Source organism: Rhipicephalus sanguineus, unplaced genomic scaffold (genome assembly GCF_013339695.2).
Source record: "Rhipicephalus sanguineus isolate Rsan-2018 unplaced genomic scaffold, BIME_Rsan_1.4 Seq243, whole genome shotgun sequence".
Classification (NCBI taxonomy): Eukaryota; Metazoa; Arthropoda; class Arachnida; order Ixodida; family Ixodidae; genus Rhipicephalus; species Rhipicephalus sanguineus.
In genome coordinates this window covers 25,636-40,001 of record NW_023614851.1, presented here as the reverse complement: position 1 = coordinate 40,001, position 14,366 = coordinate 25,636, and the positions used below count along the sequence as shown (strand labels likewise).

Below are 14,366 nucleotides of genomic sequence, written 5' to 3'. Positions count from 1 at the left end.
CACTTCAAACATTTGGTCCATTTGCATTTTTGGAGAATGCTCTCATTGATTTGCTGTGCCGTTTCCCGATTCAATCATCATACCATCATCAGGCCATTTTTATATTCACAATTTTTACCATAAGCTTTAAAAAAATTATTGCGCACATGAGCCTGGAGTATTGCATAGTAGAAAGCTGGATGCAAGATATCTACTGCACACCAGACATGGCAATTTATGTGATGTGTTGCAAGGCACATATCAAATAGTGATGTCATCTGCATATGTATTAGCAGGCTACAAGAGACAATGCTGTAGCAAAGACATCTAGTTGGCAAAAGTGTTTTTGAGAAGAGACTGTCCAGTTTGCTGTTACAGTAAATCAGCTCAGGTTTGCAGGAATCGCAGGACATCACATCGATGTTTTTTGCCACTGGAAGGTAGCTGGTGGTTCTGGACTTTTGCTACCTACCACAAGTTTAATTTTTTGGTCAGGCTCCGCTTCATTTGTTGCTGCGTCTTGGTCTTAAGTGTTAGAAGCACTGTTTCTCATTTTTATCAAGAGGCAGGTAGTTTCTTTCCTGCACCACTGCCTGCTTCATGATGGTGTGACCACATCTGCACTTAAACACAAGCTTCAACGTTGCTGAGACTTGATGGGCCTCAAAATCTCGGTGGAGAATTTTCTAACCTGAAAAAGTTCAGAAAGACATCTTAATTTCAGGCTATAACATCAAGTCTCCAAGCAAAAGTGCCTGAAGGTACATGCCATTTATGACTAAGAGACAAGAACTGGATGAAAGCACTGACAGATGGAAGGCCTCAAAATGTACTGAGCAAATATATTAACAGTGCGTTTCGTTCATGAGATGAACAAGGAATGTAACTGAAGCCAATGTTTAAACAGACTTGCCTTCATCAGCCCTGATGATGACCAGTCCCCTTGTCAATGGCTCCAGAGACATCCCTTGTTCGACAGCTCAAGCTCCGTTTTCCCATGAACTTCTATTTTGTATTATTTTGGTCATGTAGTCAGTGCATGTAAGTTCCACAACAGCTAATTACAATGTAAGAGACTACTTTGACATTGTCACAAGACATTCAAGCACAAAAGGATAAACCAAAAAGCAGTTATTTGAAGATAACAACCCCTTGTTAAAAAAACACAGTTCATGTTTTACCAGCGCAGAAATATAGTAAGTAAACATGTTGCTCGCTGCATGCAAAGAGTTGAATAACTGGAGATTGTCTAGTTTACTCATAAAAATTAATTTAACATGCAAGAAGGCGTAAGTACTGTTCACAGACAGAGCAATATTGCTATGGCGATTATAAATCGTCTACGTGGATTGTTAACTGATTACCACTTCTAAGTTGCTCTAACCAGGTTCTACAGATTCAATGGAATTCCAAAGAATTTTTAGGAGAAGCAGACAAAGAACTATTTAGAGTGATGACACTGCATTTTCCATGTTTTGTGAGGTTTATCTCAATATTTGCAATATTTATGACAGAATTCCTTTTCAGCTGCTTATACATTTCAAAGTTCTCTAAAGAAAACTGGAGACAGTGAAATTAGCAATCAACAGTAAAAACATTCAAAACAAATTTACTCTCCTGTTTGGTATTTCCCAAACAACATTTCTTCAATTTACAATGGCCCAACAGAAAAAGCTTTCTTAACCCTTTGCGGTCTGTTGTCGGGCAGCGCCCGACAACACAACACAGCCGTAGCGGTGCACTGTCGGGCACCACCCGATAAGGGTGTTCGTGGTTTAAATTTCGATGTTTTCTCATTGCGAGTCGCGCGCGCATCTTTTGTATATATGAAGTGCCATCTCTTGAGGAATGAGTGAGCATTGTTTGTTGAGGTTTACTTTTTTTTACGCTAGGGTGCAGCACTATGTTCAGTACGTAGCTAGAGCATGCCTATTTGCGCGCGGTTTGCTGAGAAGCATGGCCGCGTTTTCACCGCGTGCGTTTCACGTTGGTGCTTTTACCGAAAGCAAGGACGACTTTAGTGAGGAAGAGAATTACGTGCCTCCACCAGACAGTGATAACAGTGATTCGACAGAAGTGAGTGACGAAGTCGACAACGATCGACTGGAGCCCGAAAGCAGGGTCTATCTGCACGGAAAGAGTGCGAAGAAAGGCTAGATGGAAGGAGCCACTTCATCTACAAGCTCCCAGGCCGAAGCAGCAAGGACTGTGCCGTTTGTAGCGATAGGCAAAGAAAAGGAGGCAGGAGAGAAACTGTGTTTTTCTGCAAAACCTGCAGTAACAACCCTGGCCTGCACCCAGGAGAATGCTTTGAGCTGTATCATACGCTGCCCAAATATCGCTAAAGGAGTTGCCTGCAGAATGAAGGGGCAAAAATAAATATCCTGTGATTTTTTCTTGCACAGTTTGTGTTTTTCTTCGCGGCGCCAGAAACTGGCAAAATAGTTTCGGACCGGTAGAGCCGGAAAGTGGGTAAAAGTTTTGGACCGCAAAGGGTTAATGTTAAGCATGTTGCACCAAAAACTTTCATTTGGGTCCTAAATACTATTAAGCTTCTGCCATACTCCCAGATGTGAAAACAGATCTTACGAAGCTCTGCCATGATGCACTTGTGTTGGAATGTCAGCATTTCACTCTTGCAATATGAATTAAGTTGCAGTCATCTTCAGTGTCCTCCAGATGCCTGCAAAGAAAAAAAAGGTGCTTGCGAGTTTAAGTTTGCCCATAAGCTCACGCATCACATGCAATTCAAAAGTATTATGAATAACTTTCCACATGCATGCTTACTTGTGAAATGGGACTCCTGGCATCTTTGCTAAACTTGCAGATCCACACAATGTGGAGGAACTATGTTTGGTTTGTTCACGATACTTGGGATACTGAGCGCACATTTTCATTTCCATATGGCACATGTCCATGTTTATCCGCTTATTGACATGAAGCATTAAAAAACATTATCCTCGGAAATGTTTACCACATAGGATTGCCGCCCACATGGGAGTTGTAGCCTCGAAGAACACAAGACCGCTTGTCGAAACGTTGGCTCCAGCAACACACCGTGTTCAAGAATTTATCAGTCAACAAAACAGTGATTTTGGATTACTGAGTCAGATATGTTCCTTCCAAATATGACACCATGAAATGATGGAGTGGCATGACAATCAAATGATACAACTGCATACAACTTCTTACCAACTAAATTGATAATGCCATGGGGACCTACGAGTGTTTCAACCAAGTTCCATGTTCACTTTCTGCTTCTCTTGATATGAGAGCAAGTTTCAGGTGACATGACGGCCACACAGAGCTGGGAGTTCAGGGGAACACTTCAGCCCACAAACACTGAGGGCTTTCGTAGCACAATGCATCACGACCTTATGCAGCCGAGGCATGGATACAGGAGTCTAACAAAGGGAACAAAGCTCAGGTTATTTCTCAACTGCATTGGAGTGCTTAATTAGGGCTGGCTGGTGCATGTCTATAGAAAACAAGAAACAGCACAAACAAAAGAACAGGACAGGGACGACAGCAATTAGTCTGCTCCTGTCCTGTTGTTCGTGCTGTTTTATCCATTTCACACCCGCTTGGCAGCATACAATGAAAAACAGAATCTAATGCCATACACAAATGCATGCTTACCAAGTGTTCTATCTAGCCATGCCCAGATCTACCTAACCATGTACACAAAGCAATTAAGTATATGCCACATTTGCTATGCATGTGCAGAACCATTGTACAAAATGGGACTTTTGTGATGTAAAAATTGCGGAGGTTAAGACAGGTCGAGCTTCTGAGGAGGGCAACCTGTGGCCGTCAAAAGTTCACAAACAGCTGTTTCAGCCAGAATATTGAAGCATCATTTATAAAAAGCCATAGCAATTTATTTAGTTACAGATGCATGAATAATTAATGAAAACATTTGTTGCCACGCAACACAACAAAGCTCCATGCTTTGTGAAAACAAAGCAAATCTATGCAAATTATATCCACAGAACTTTGGTTAAAATTCTGTTTTCCAAGAAAGGTAGTATCAAAATAACTATGATATATAAATAGAACGTATGTATCGATCTGCAAGACTCTGAATATAAAATCTACTGTTTAGATCACCAGCCTCGCATTATAAAAAAAATGAATGATACACCAAAACTTCACAAACATGAACAGGAAATGAGTTCTAAGTTCAAGACATGACATAAAACTATCCAAATACAACAGCAGTTCATGGCAGTTCTTGCTTTATGACTGGCAGCCTGACCAATCGAACAACAGGGTTCAAATTTGTGATGCTTGCAAGGTGGCTGTATGGCACTCGTGCACCATCCAGTAGGACAAAAAGGTTGTCAGTGATGGCTGAAGCTTTAAAACACTTCGATTTGATCTGCTTCAAATGCAACCCCACATTACTTTTTGAGTGTTCAAATTGTACATGACCACCGGGACAAGGCTTGACATTTCTGATGGTGTTCGAGATGGACTCTTGCACTTTCCAGTTACCTTGTAAACCTGTCAAAGTGCTAGCACTGTCAATGTCCCGGGGAGCTTTCTCATGGATTTTCGCAAAGTGCTTGCAAAGTTCTTCAAAAGTGCCAAAAGAGATAAGGCATACAGAGCACAAATGTGACCCTACACGCACTCCAGACAGCAAGGAAGTGGGCCCGTTACTTGCACTTTTCTTGTGTACATGCATGGTGTTCAGACTAGACAGCTTCCGGAGAACTTCTTCCTCAATTGCAATGCTTCCATTAACTTTTTTGCAAGAGGAAGCATCAATGTATGCCGACGAAAGTATTGTCATGTGAACTTTACCATTCATGCTCCACTGAGGCTTTGTGCAGAAGGGTGTTCTCATAGATAAGCATTCTAGAAGCTGTAGTGGAGACGGCTTGATGTCAAAGTCATTCAACGCACAAGGCATAACTTCAGAATGGCTGGATTCCTCTGAGGATCTATCAGTGCCATTGTCACTGAGGTCATCCAATGCTGACTGAGATTCATGCAAAGCCTTGTCTTGAAGAGGTGGGCTACCAGAGACTCTTGTATGCAAACTGTCGGCCATAGGCTCTGTACACCATGTTGGAGTCTTTGGAGTTGTACATGTACTTCTTTGATCATCTATATGAGAGGATATGGTGTTGGGTAGTGGTTGCTCCACTTCATTGGCAAGTGCGGTAGAAGTTACATACTCAATCGCAATTTTCAGATTTTTTATCATGGTTTTACCTTTCGCTTGAAGCCTTGAACGACTGGCAAGCTTAAGATAACACTGAGCTTCATGAACCCATGATGGTGCAACGAGCTTGCCAACATCAACTATTTTTCCATCCTCAAATTGCCACACAGAGAATGGCTGCCCTAGATGATGATAACCAGCGTGCATGAGCAGACTCCTTGACCTCTTGTACGATTTCAAGCAATGTCCACAGAAGAATAGCACAGAGTGTACAGTAGTCATGTGATGAATGTAGGAAAGCGTTGTTTCCCACTGTGTAGAACATGTACCACAAAGATATTTTGCAGTGAGACCTTCTGCAGTTTCTGTTTGACCTACATCACAGTGTTCATCAGCTTCATCATTTTCATAGCACAATACATTGCCAATATCAACAGTGTCGTCACAACCCTCTTCTGCACAACTTGCAGAGGGTGAAATATCTGGAGCACAAAGCACAGCTTCAGTAGTTGCTACAACTTGGTCAGCCTCCTGGTAGATTTGATGGGTTTGAATTATGTGGTCATCAACATCCGACTGATTTTGGCTTCCAAATGAGCAATCACCATAAGGACAAAACATGACCCCGCTGTGCCGCTCAACAATGTGTGCAAGAAGATCTACAGGAGAAACAACAATGCCACACTTTGGACAGTGAAGCAGTGATTGTGGGGGATGACATTCGGCAAGATGGTTCATAAAGTCAAACACGTCACAGAATTCCATGGCACAGTTTTCTATGTTGCAAGAAAATTGCTGTCTACCAGGAAAAGATGTCTGTGTTGGACGGTCACTGTCAGGCTCTGCTTCATTTTGTGCATGCCCACATGATGAATGCTGACATTCTCCACTTTCCAATAATCTCATATCCATTTCAACAGTGTGCTCAATAGTGGGTGTTGGTTCATCATCGGGCTCTGTTTCGCTTTGTCCATGCCCACATGATGACGAAAGTTGACACTCTCCAGTTTGCACTAATCCTATGTCCATTGCAACAGTGTGCTCAACAGTGGGTGTTGGTTTGTCATCTGGCTCCGTTTCACTTTGTCGATGCCCACATGATGAATGTCTACATTCTTCACTTTCCACTAACCTCACATTCATTTCAACACTGTGCTGAGTAGTGGGTGTTGGTTCATCATTGGGCTCTGTTTCACTTTGTCCATGCCCACATGATGATGCAAGTTGACACTCTCCAGTTTCCACTAATCCTATGTCCATTTCAACGGTGTGCTCAATAGTAGGTGTTGGTTCGTCATCGAGCTCTGTCTCGCTTTGTACATGCTCACATGATGATGGAAACTGACATGCTACACTCTCAGCATGTCCCACATCTATTTCAACATTGCACTGAGTAGTAGATGTTATTTCGTCATTCTCAGGCTTCGTTTTGCATTGTGCATGCCCAAATGATGATGAAAGTTGACATTCTCCACTTTCAGCTTCTCCCACATCCATTTGAACAGTGTGCTGGTTCTCAATGATGTTGCAACCTGTAGTACTGTTTCTTGCACTTTTTTCTCTTTCTCGCAATGTTGCATCATTGACAGCTTCTGATCTCAATTCTGTTGAACATGCTTCAATTTTAAATGATGTGAGCGTCAATGACTGTGGTAAGGGCACAGCTGGATGCTCAGGTTCTAATTTAATATTTTTCACAGTCATCTCAACAGTTTCCTGTTTATTTTCATTGCAACATGAGTTTTCTGTCATTTTCTTCAAGGGCACAGACTCTGTGATGCAAAGTTGATCTGAGCTTGTCATCGATCTATCATTGTTTTCCCAGTCAATGTCTGCAGTCGGCCGTGTAGACCAAGCACATGCATCAACTGGCGATGACCCAGGCATGAATGGATGTGGCATAGGCGGCTTCACAGGTCTTCTAGACAGGTATTCCTCTACCAACTTTCGCAGTTCTTGAATGACAGCAGAGGTGTCTCCATTTCTAAGCAGCAGCCTAAATGGCTTATCAGGGTGCTTTTCCATGATGTGGCGCATGATGAACCAGTCGTCATCTCTGCCCAAGTCACAGTACAAACAATGCACTTTAAAAAAGCCATGATCACATCTGTAGTGCTCCAACAGTACACCTGGGGAGCCAGCTCGAACCAAACACAAATGGCAATCGTACGCTGTAGATCCACAATGCTTCTGCTCAAGGTGTTCGCGGAACATAGCAGTTGTGAGGCACCTAAAATGGTACTCTTTGCAAAGTCCACATATGTACTCCTTCAGTCTAACCAAGCGTTTTGTCTCAGAATGGGAAGGCTGCGGCTCAACACTAACATTGTTCTCATGCCATGGTACAGGCTGCACCTCATGTACAAGGTAGGCGTGAATAGCTAGATGAGCCTTGCCACATGCAGAGTACATACAAAGGTTACAAATATACATTTGAGATGCTCTGATCAGATGACTCCTCAACTGCTGCCTGCTCCTGTTCTACAAGGTGCCAGTGCAGTTGTTCCAGAACCTAGAAACAAGTTGGAGAATTGCACGAAAGTTAATGGCATCTGAGGTGCAAAATACAAATGAATATTCGAACTTGAGAACGGCAAAAGAATGCATGTGCTATGTGTATGTTCCTTCAAAAATAACAATCTCAACCGCAGAAATTTGAGTAAAGGTTTGAAAAAAAGATACTGCCACAGCTCTCTCACCACACTATTATTGCAATAATCCAATTACCTTAGCCCTCCAGTTACACCAGAGCAAGAAAACTATTTTGAAATGTTGCATATTTGTGTCAATATGAAAAGCAGAACATGAGCATGACACACTAAAAAGCACCTTTACCCTAGTGGTCACACAAAGTGAGCAATGGGGCTTAGTGAAAAGGTTTAAATGCTTTAAAAGGGTGCATGCTCAACAGCATTTAGGAAGAGCGAGATGGCAATCTTACGGTGATAAATGGCGGAAAGAGAACAAGTCAGGACAAAATGACAAAGGCTGTGGAGATTACCCTTCCGTATCTTCAAGATGTTGAAGCAGATGGCATGACAGCAGCGTTTCGAGCCAAGCACGTCACCTGCAAATGGACGTATGACCGCTGTATTTGGCCTGCCTGGACACATTCCCACTTTTACTTCTGTGCCATGCTGACCCTTTCAAAATAATGCCTCTTTGACACGCCTCACAAGGGCACAGAGGAAATTGGCACATTTTGATCAGGAACATGACTCTACCCTATTTAGTCATGAAATGACAAATAACCTTTTACCAGACAATCCATGACTGAGGCACTAATACAACAGGCACTAGAAATTCGCACAAGCCACAGCTTTCAGCCTGAGCTTGGTGCCAACAAAGAATACAATGGGTGGATAGCAAAACAGTGTGTTGTCTGCTACGGCACTTCTAGTTTGCGGCCTCATTTTTACTGTTTCCAGGTTCCTGCTGCTCAGTGCAATGAGGGAGGAGACACTCACACTTCAGAAATGCGGTTGTTACAAGCCATTCAGTGATCATGTTCTTGAACGCTTTTGCGAACAGATAAAAAATGTTTCTAATGTAACAGAATGAAGCGTGCAAGTTCAAATGGGTGGTCTCTATGAATGAATTACGGATAATGCTGAGGTGTGGATCCCAAGCACAGCAGCCAGTGTATGTAAAGGTTATGCTTTGCAAAAGAAAGAAATTTTGACAAATAATCTTGATTCCGTATTTTCGAGCACCAACAGTGGTTGCCCCACATTCGCTTACACGTACGAGCACGTGCTGCTAAATTTCAGCTGATGTTCATTAAATATAGCTATAAAGACTTCTGACAAAAGTACAGGTACCTTGTTCGATCAAGTGCACCAATTCAATATACTGCACTGCATATTGCAATATTGCATTGCCTGCTTACTGTCAGACATATGAAAAATGTAGTGTGGGGAAAGGGCCAATGGGAGAAAACACCTGCTCAGTTGTGAAATCATTTAGGCTGTAAAACAATCAACACTGCTTTTTGAAATGACGAGTGACATGGTATGGCATCTAGCTGCCATTGCAAGACCTTTAAGTGTGAACTACCAATATCTTTTAGTTAAACTTTAAATAAAAATGTATACTGTGTGCACAGTGTTTTGCTGCCTTAAAGAGTAAGTTTGTGTGCCACAAGGAAGCAAATTATCAAGTAAAGCAATATTAAGAGCCGCAAAAGGAAAAAACCGAAAAACTACGGGGCTCATTTACTTCTACAGTAAGAAATATTTTACTCGTGCCACCCAGATATTACCTTTGCAACACAAGAGTAAATAAACAAGTTCACAAGCTTTACGCATTAAAACAGCTTTACAAGTGTCACATGGAACGTTGTGATACTTCATGACTCTGACATGCAACAAACCTTAATATAGCACAAAACGTGCAAAAAACCTGTCTGCTAAGAAATAACATGCATATGTCTCTGTGTATGCTGTTTAAATGAAGGAATGACTCTTTGTACCTTTCATAACTGTAATGTTGTGATTGCACTAGTTGCTAAATTGAGCTGCACAGCATTCCAAGATGTTATGGAGTAATTTGCAAGAAAAGAGGATTGTGACAGCTGATGGAACCCTCAGAAAATGACAGCACAGACAATATAGCGTTTATACGGTAACACGGCGCCTTGAAATAGAAGTTGATGCAGAAGGTGCCGTAGCCCACAATTCTTTAAGAGAATCAGGTTTTTGCTATAAACATATTCCACACAATTGCCTGATCCTTCTGAGCATGGCACTCTCAATGCACAAGCTCTTGATAATGCTAAACTGCACAATCATGCAAATGCTGCTGGCAAGAGACGCCGCTCACATACAACCAATACTATGTATACATTGGTACCAGAGGAATGGGTTTTATGTAAATCTATATTTTTTAGCCCACAAATGGGTATTAGAATTCATGTACAAATTCACTTTTGTGGATTTTTCGTTGTGCAACACTGCTAAATTGCTTTCACTAGCCATATTTAATGTTCCTGAGGCTATGAAAATTTTAGCAAAGGCGGGGACTTAACATCTGGTGTCACAGTTCTTCTAAATTAAGCTTATGTTGCTTGTCACTGCCTTCACCTTATCTTTGTGCCTTTCATGGATGATGTAAGCAGCATCATAATGAAGGTATGTGTTTTACATGTTATTTAATGAGATATTATTTCACATTCCACGGTTCCTTCTGGCTTACGGTTCTTCATTGGCCCCATATGACATCACTGTACATAAAATAATATCTGGAGTTTAACGTCCCAAAACCACGATATGATTATGAAGGACGCCATAGTGGAGGGTTCCGGGAATTTCGACCACCTGGTTTCTTTAACGTGCACCTAAATCTAAGTACACGGGCCTCAAACATTTTCACCTCCATCAAAAATGCAGGCGCCGCGGCCGGGATTTGATCCCGCGAACTTCGGGTCAGCAGTAGAGCACCATAACCACAGAGCACCATGGCGGGGCATCACTGTACATGTAATGCATGAAAGGCATGAAGATGAAGTTGAGGACACCATGCAAAAATGATTAGCCATGAGCCATAGTTGATAGGTGTAAATGACCTAATTCTTTGTTCTAGCTTCCCTAATTTTCTTTCTGCAGAATGTGCACCCATAAGACATATCTATGATCGAGCCACAAAATATTGCCTATATTTAGAATACCAAGATTTATAGAAAACTGTAAGCATAACTACTAAAAACTACTAGAAGACTTTCTGTTGGGGGTTTCTGCAAAAGCCCTCACTGCACAGCATTTATAGATAGGTTTTCTGTGCTGACCATAAATATCTGAAGGCACAGGCCACCTGCAAACTTTATGATAAAGAGATATAAGCAGAGCCTTAAATGAAAAAGCAGACAGCAGCTTGTACATATGAATGCTTTACCTTCAGTGTACTCTTACAACATAAACAAGCGATCTCTACAACACTAGTGCTCAGAGTTGGTGCCTTGAATATAGCTAGGGCAACTTCATATGCCCATTACCTTAGCCTTAACCCAACATCTACAAATTCACACACATTGATGCAACAGAAATTAAATAACTGGACAACAAGGAAAACTGGAGAAGAAAATTGGGGGGCCTTTGCCCAGCTTGGGCTAGGACAAGAACAATTTTAAACGAATCTTTCTTTGACCCTGTCTTGATGATCTTTCTGGCTTTCTCAAGCTCTGGGAACAGGAATAAGTCTGGCGGGCTCACAACAGGGCTGATGCAGCCCCGATACAGCCCGATGTAAGCCTGGCACACTCTTTCCTGTTCCCAAATCTCAAAAGAAGCATGAAAGGTCACATCCAACAGGCTGTCACAGACCCTCTGAAAGAGGTCACGGCAGCCGGCTTTCAGGCAGTCTTTGCAGCAGATCATGTTGCAATCGGTGTATCAACGCCCAAAGAAACTGTACTGATCCATCAATAAATTCTGTTTACCAGAGCCAGATTCATTACTTTGTGGAGAGATCCTGTATATTCCGTCACTGCATTGGACCTCATCGTAAATGTGTAGCACTTGCAGCTTCATGTTGTTATCACAAGTTACCAGAAGTACTCATGGTACCAGAAACTGCTACGCTTGAAGTGCTCAATTATTTACAAATAGATATTGGCCTTACCTGAAACTACAGCCGTAGGTGCATTTGGGGTATACAGCGCGGGCTGGCCTACCACCTTGACCTGGAAATGATGACAGAAAATGTGTAATTTCAAAACAATAAACTGCAGGCTTCTGTGCATTGTTTGCCCATAAAAGGATTAATTTTCCCAGAATCCGCGAAATGGATATGTGTACCGTTTAGATAAGCTTCAAAACGGCAATTCAAACTGTAAATAGAGTTGCGGACAACACTATGAGGACGCAGACATGCAATACTTTGTAGTTTTTGCAATCGGAGAACTTACGTGCAGCGCAAGATGGCGGACCATGTGAACGTCAGAAATCATGGTAAAATGCGCCACAACGCTCATAGACAACAGACTGTATTTTTTAACTAGACTTCAAAGAGTAATCAGCACTGTAGGATGCTCCTCTCAACGCTGCCACAAGCATCACGTTGTTTTTAAGCTAAAAAAAAAAAAAAAGGAGTGTTTGAACTGGCTCCGCGAGCTAAGACCGGTACGCAGCACTAAGATTGCCGCTGTAGCATGGCTGTAGATTGACATTCTTTCCAACACCCACCAAGATGGCACATTTGTTTTACCTGAAAAAAAAAATACTATATTTGAACGAATACACTCGTGTTGTAAAAAACAGTCAAAAGACACACCGTCAACCTATCCCGTCCGAACATATTTCCAGAACATATTTCCACTCTCATCAAAGGCCAACATATATGACAAAATGCGCGTAGCATTTACACGAGAACTCTTTGCAATAACCACAATTTTGACAACTGGGGTTCCAAACCTTTCGAAACTTCGTGGTTCCGATAAAGAGATGCCGTGGTGCGCAGCAGTTTTTCAAACGATCAAGGGAATGGAGGAGGTTTGAGGCTCTTCTCGGGTTCCTTCGCTTTACTGGCTTAGCGTACGTTGCGAAAAACAAACGCACACGGTTTCGGTAAAGCGTGCGCCAAAAGATTTAGCAGCGGCATTGTTCGCGCAGTTCGCGCCAGAACTCTGTAATGGAGCATGCACGAGCGAGCAAATGAAAGAAAACCGCAAAAGAGGTAAACGATAATTCGTAGACAAACCAACTCACCCAGCCGTTGAAGTAATAAAGTAGGCATTGCTCTCTGACGGCTACAAGCGGAACTAAGACTGCCTTCAGCGGCAGTACTTTGCCTCCAAGATCGAAGAGCGCACAGGGATCATGCAAAAGAAGAATTATTCACGAACTCAGCGAATAAGTAAAAATTTCCTTTGCCCCCGACATGTAGAGTTCTGGGAGTGTATAAACGTTGCTTTTCAAATACGTTCAAGATTTCCGAAACACTTTATGAATGAGCATAATAGTTTTGTGTGCTGGCAGCACTGGTCGAAAAAACAAAGATGGCTGCGACAAACAGGGTCAGCGCGGCTTCTAGTACACTATAGCGCGGCATTTTCGCTTGGCGCTGTAGCGCTGTGCTGACGTTTCTAGATTGTGGCGTTGGATCGCGTTGTTTATTCGAAGGTGAAAGGGTGCTGGCTGCAGATCACCTTATTTTAACTGGCATAGAGACTCACTGGACGCTGCGCCGTGCTCCCTATAGGGCTGCAGAAATTAGGCGTCTTATTCTTCCTCTAATCACACAATCAATCTCACTGGCGAAATAGTGGAGACAATTGCGCTGTGCGTACAAACATCGAGCCTCTTCGGTGAGTCGCATCAGATTTTCCTCAAACTGAAGAACCTGTCGAGCGAGCCCGAAGTTGAAGAAGGCAAGTGCTCGTGTGTAGCGGGCCTCTCCGAAAGGTGCAAGCACTTGTGCGCGGCGTTGCTGCACTGCTACAGGTAAGGCCTTCACTGTTTTCGAGGTGACTGCGCCGCGACTCGTGTTGCAGATTGCATGTATCCCAGTGAGTTCCGTTGTCCCGTCAAAATCTGAACACGCATGCTGTTCACTTGATTACAGAATGGAGCTATGTCTGGGACATTGTATCTCGGGGTAAAGAAAATCGTAGTTTCGCTTGGAAGTAGGAGTGCACCTTTCTCTTCGTTCGCCGATCCATGTTATAAGGTTTGTAATAAATAAGGTCGTGTGCGTCCGAAGACTCGCTTGTACGTTTGGCAGTACGCAGTAATCGAAGCAAGGCCCGAGCTTGGGAACACAGCAGACGCTTGCATCACGCAAAGTTCTCAAACCCCCGTGCGAGACATCAGTTTCAACGAAACGCTACGCTATTATAGCAGATCCATGTTTTTCTGATCACTTACTAAATAGAAAATTGATGTGAATGGGCCTGGAAATGTATGAAGGAGCTGGCTAAAATATAACTAAAGTAATTTGTGCTTGGTTCATTCTGGTGAAATTTTGCTTTTAAAAGCTTAGTAATTTGCTAGTACTAAATAAGTTGAGTGACAGAAAACAGTCACGTGTGCCATTTGTATATTGCCTATTTTTTAGGTTTTTTAAATTCATATTTCTAACATGGCTTGAACAAATGCTCGTGACGGAAATCCCCACAATTTTTTTTTTTTATATAGATGGCCAGCTTAGTTAAAGCTGCAGCAGGCGTCATTAAAAAAAAACACCTCATGAAACACTGAATTATGTCAATAACAAATGAGTG

General features: G+C 42.4%; 1 protein-coding gene across 2 annotated transcripts; it reads right to left on the bottom strand.

Moving 5' to 3' along the window:
• Positions 1 to 6: 6 nt before the first annotated feature.
• LOC119376837 (uncharacterized) lies at positions 7 to 12,776 on the bottom strand. 2 transcript variants are annotated; one of them, XR_005180670.2, is made up of 6 exons: positions 12,559 to 12,776; positions 11,768 to 11,828; positions 8,154 to 8,219; positions 7,584 to 7,664; positions 2,569 to 2,662; positions 7 to 670 (listed from the first exon to the last, which is right to left on the bottom strand). XR_005180670.2 is itself a non-coding variant. In XM_037646529.2 (4 exons), the coding sequence occupies exon 4, from the start codon at positions 7,583 to 7,585 to the stop codon at positions 4,202 to 4,204; it is 3,384 nt and encodes a 1,127-aa protein (XP_037502457.1). In that variant the 5' UTR covers positions 7,586 to 7,664; positions 8,154 to 8,219; positions 11,768 to 11,828; positions 12,559 to 12,776; the 3' UTR covers positions 3,856 to 4,201. The 2 variants fall into 2 exon arrangements, 1 of the variants encoding a protein (XP_037502457.1); XM_037646529.2 differs by lacking the exons at positions 7 to 670; positions 2,569 to 2,662 and having other exon boundaries at positions 3,856 to 7,664.
• Between the last annotated feature and the right edge of the window lie 1,590 nt (positions 12,777 to 14,366).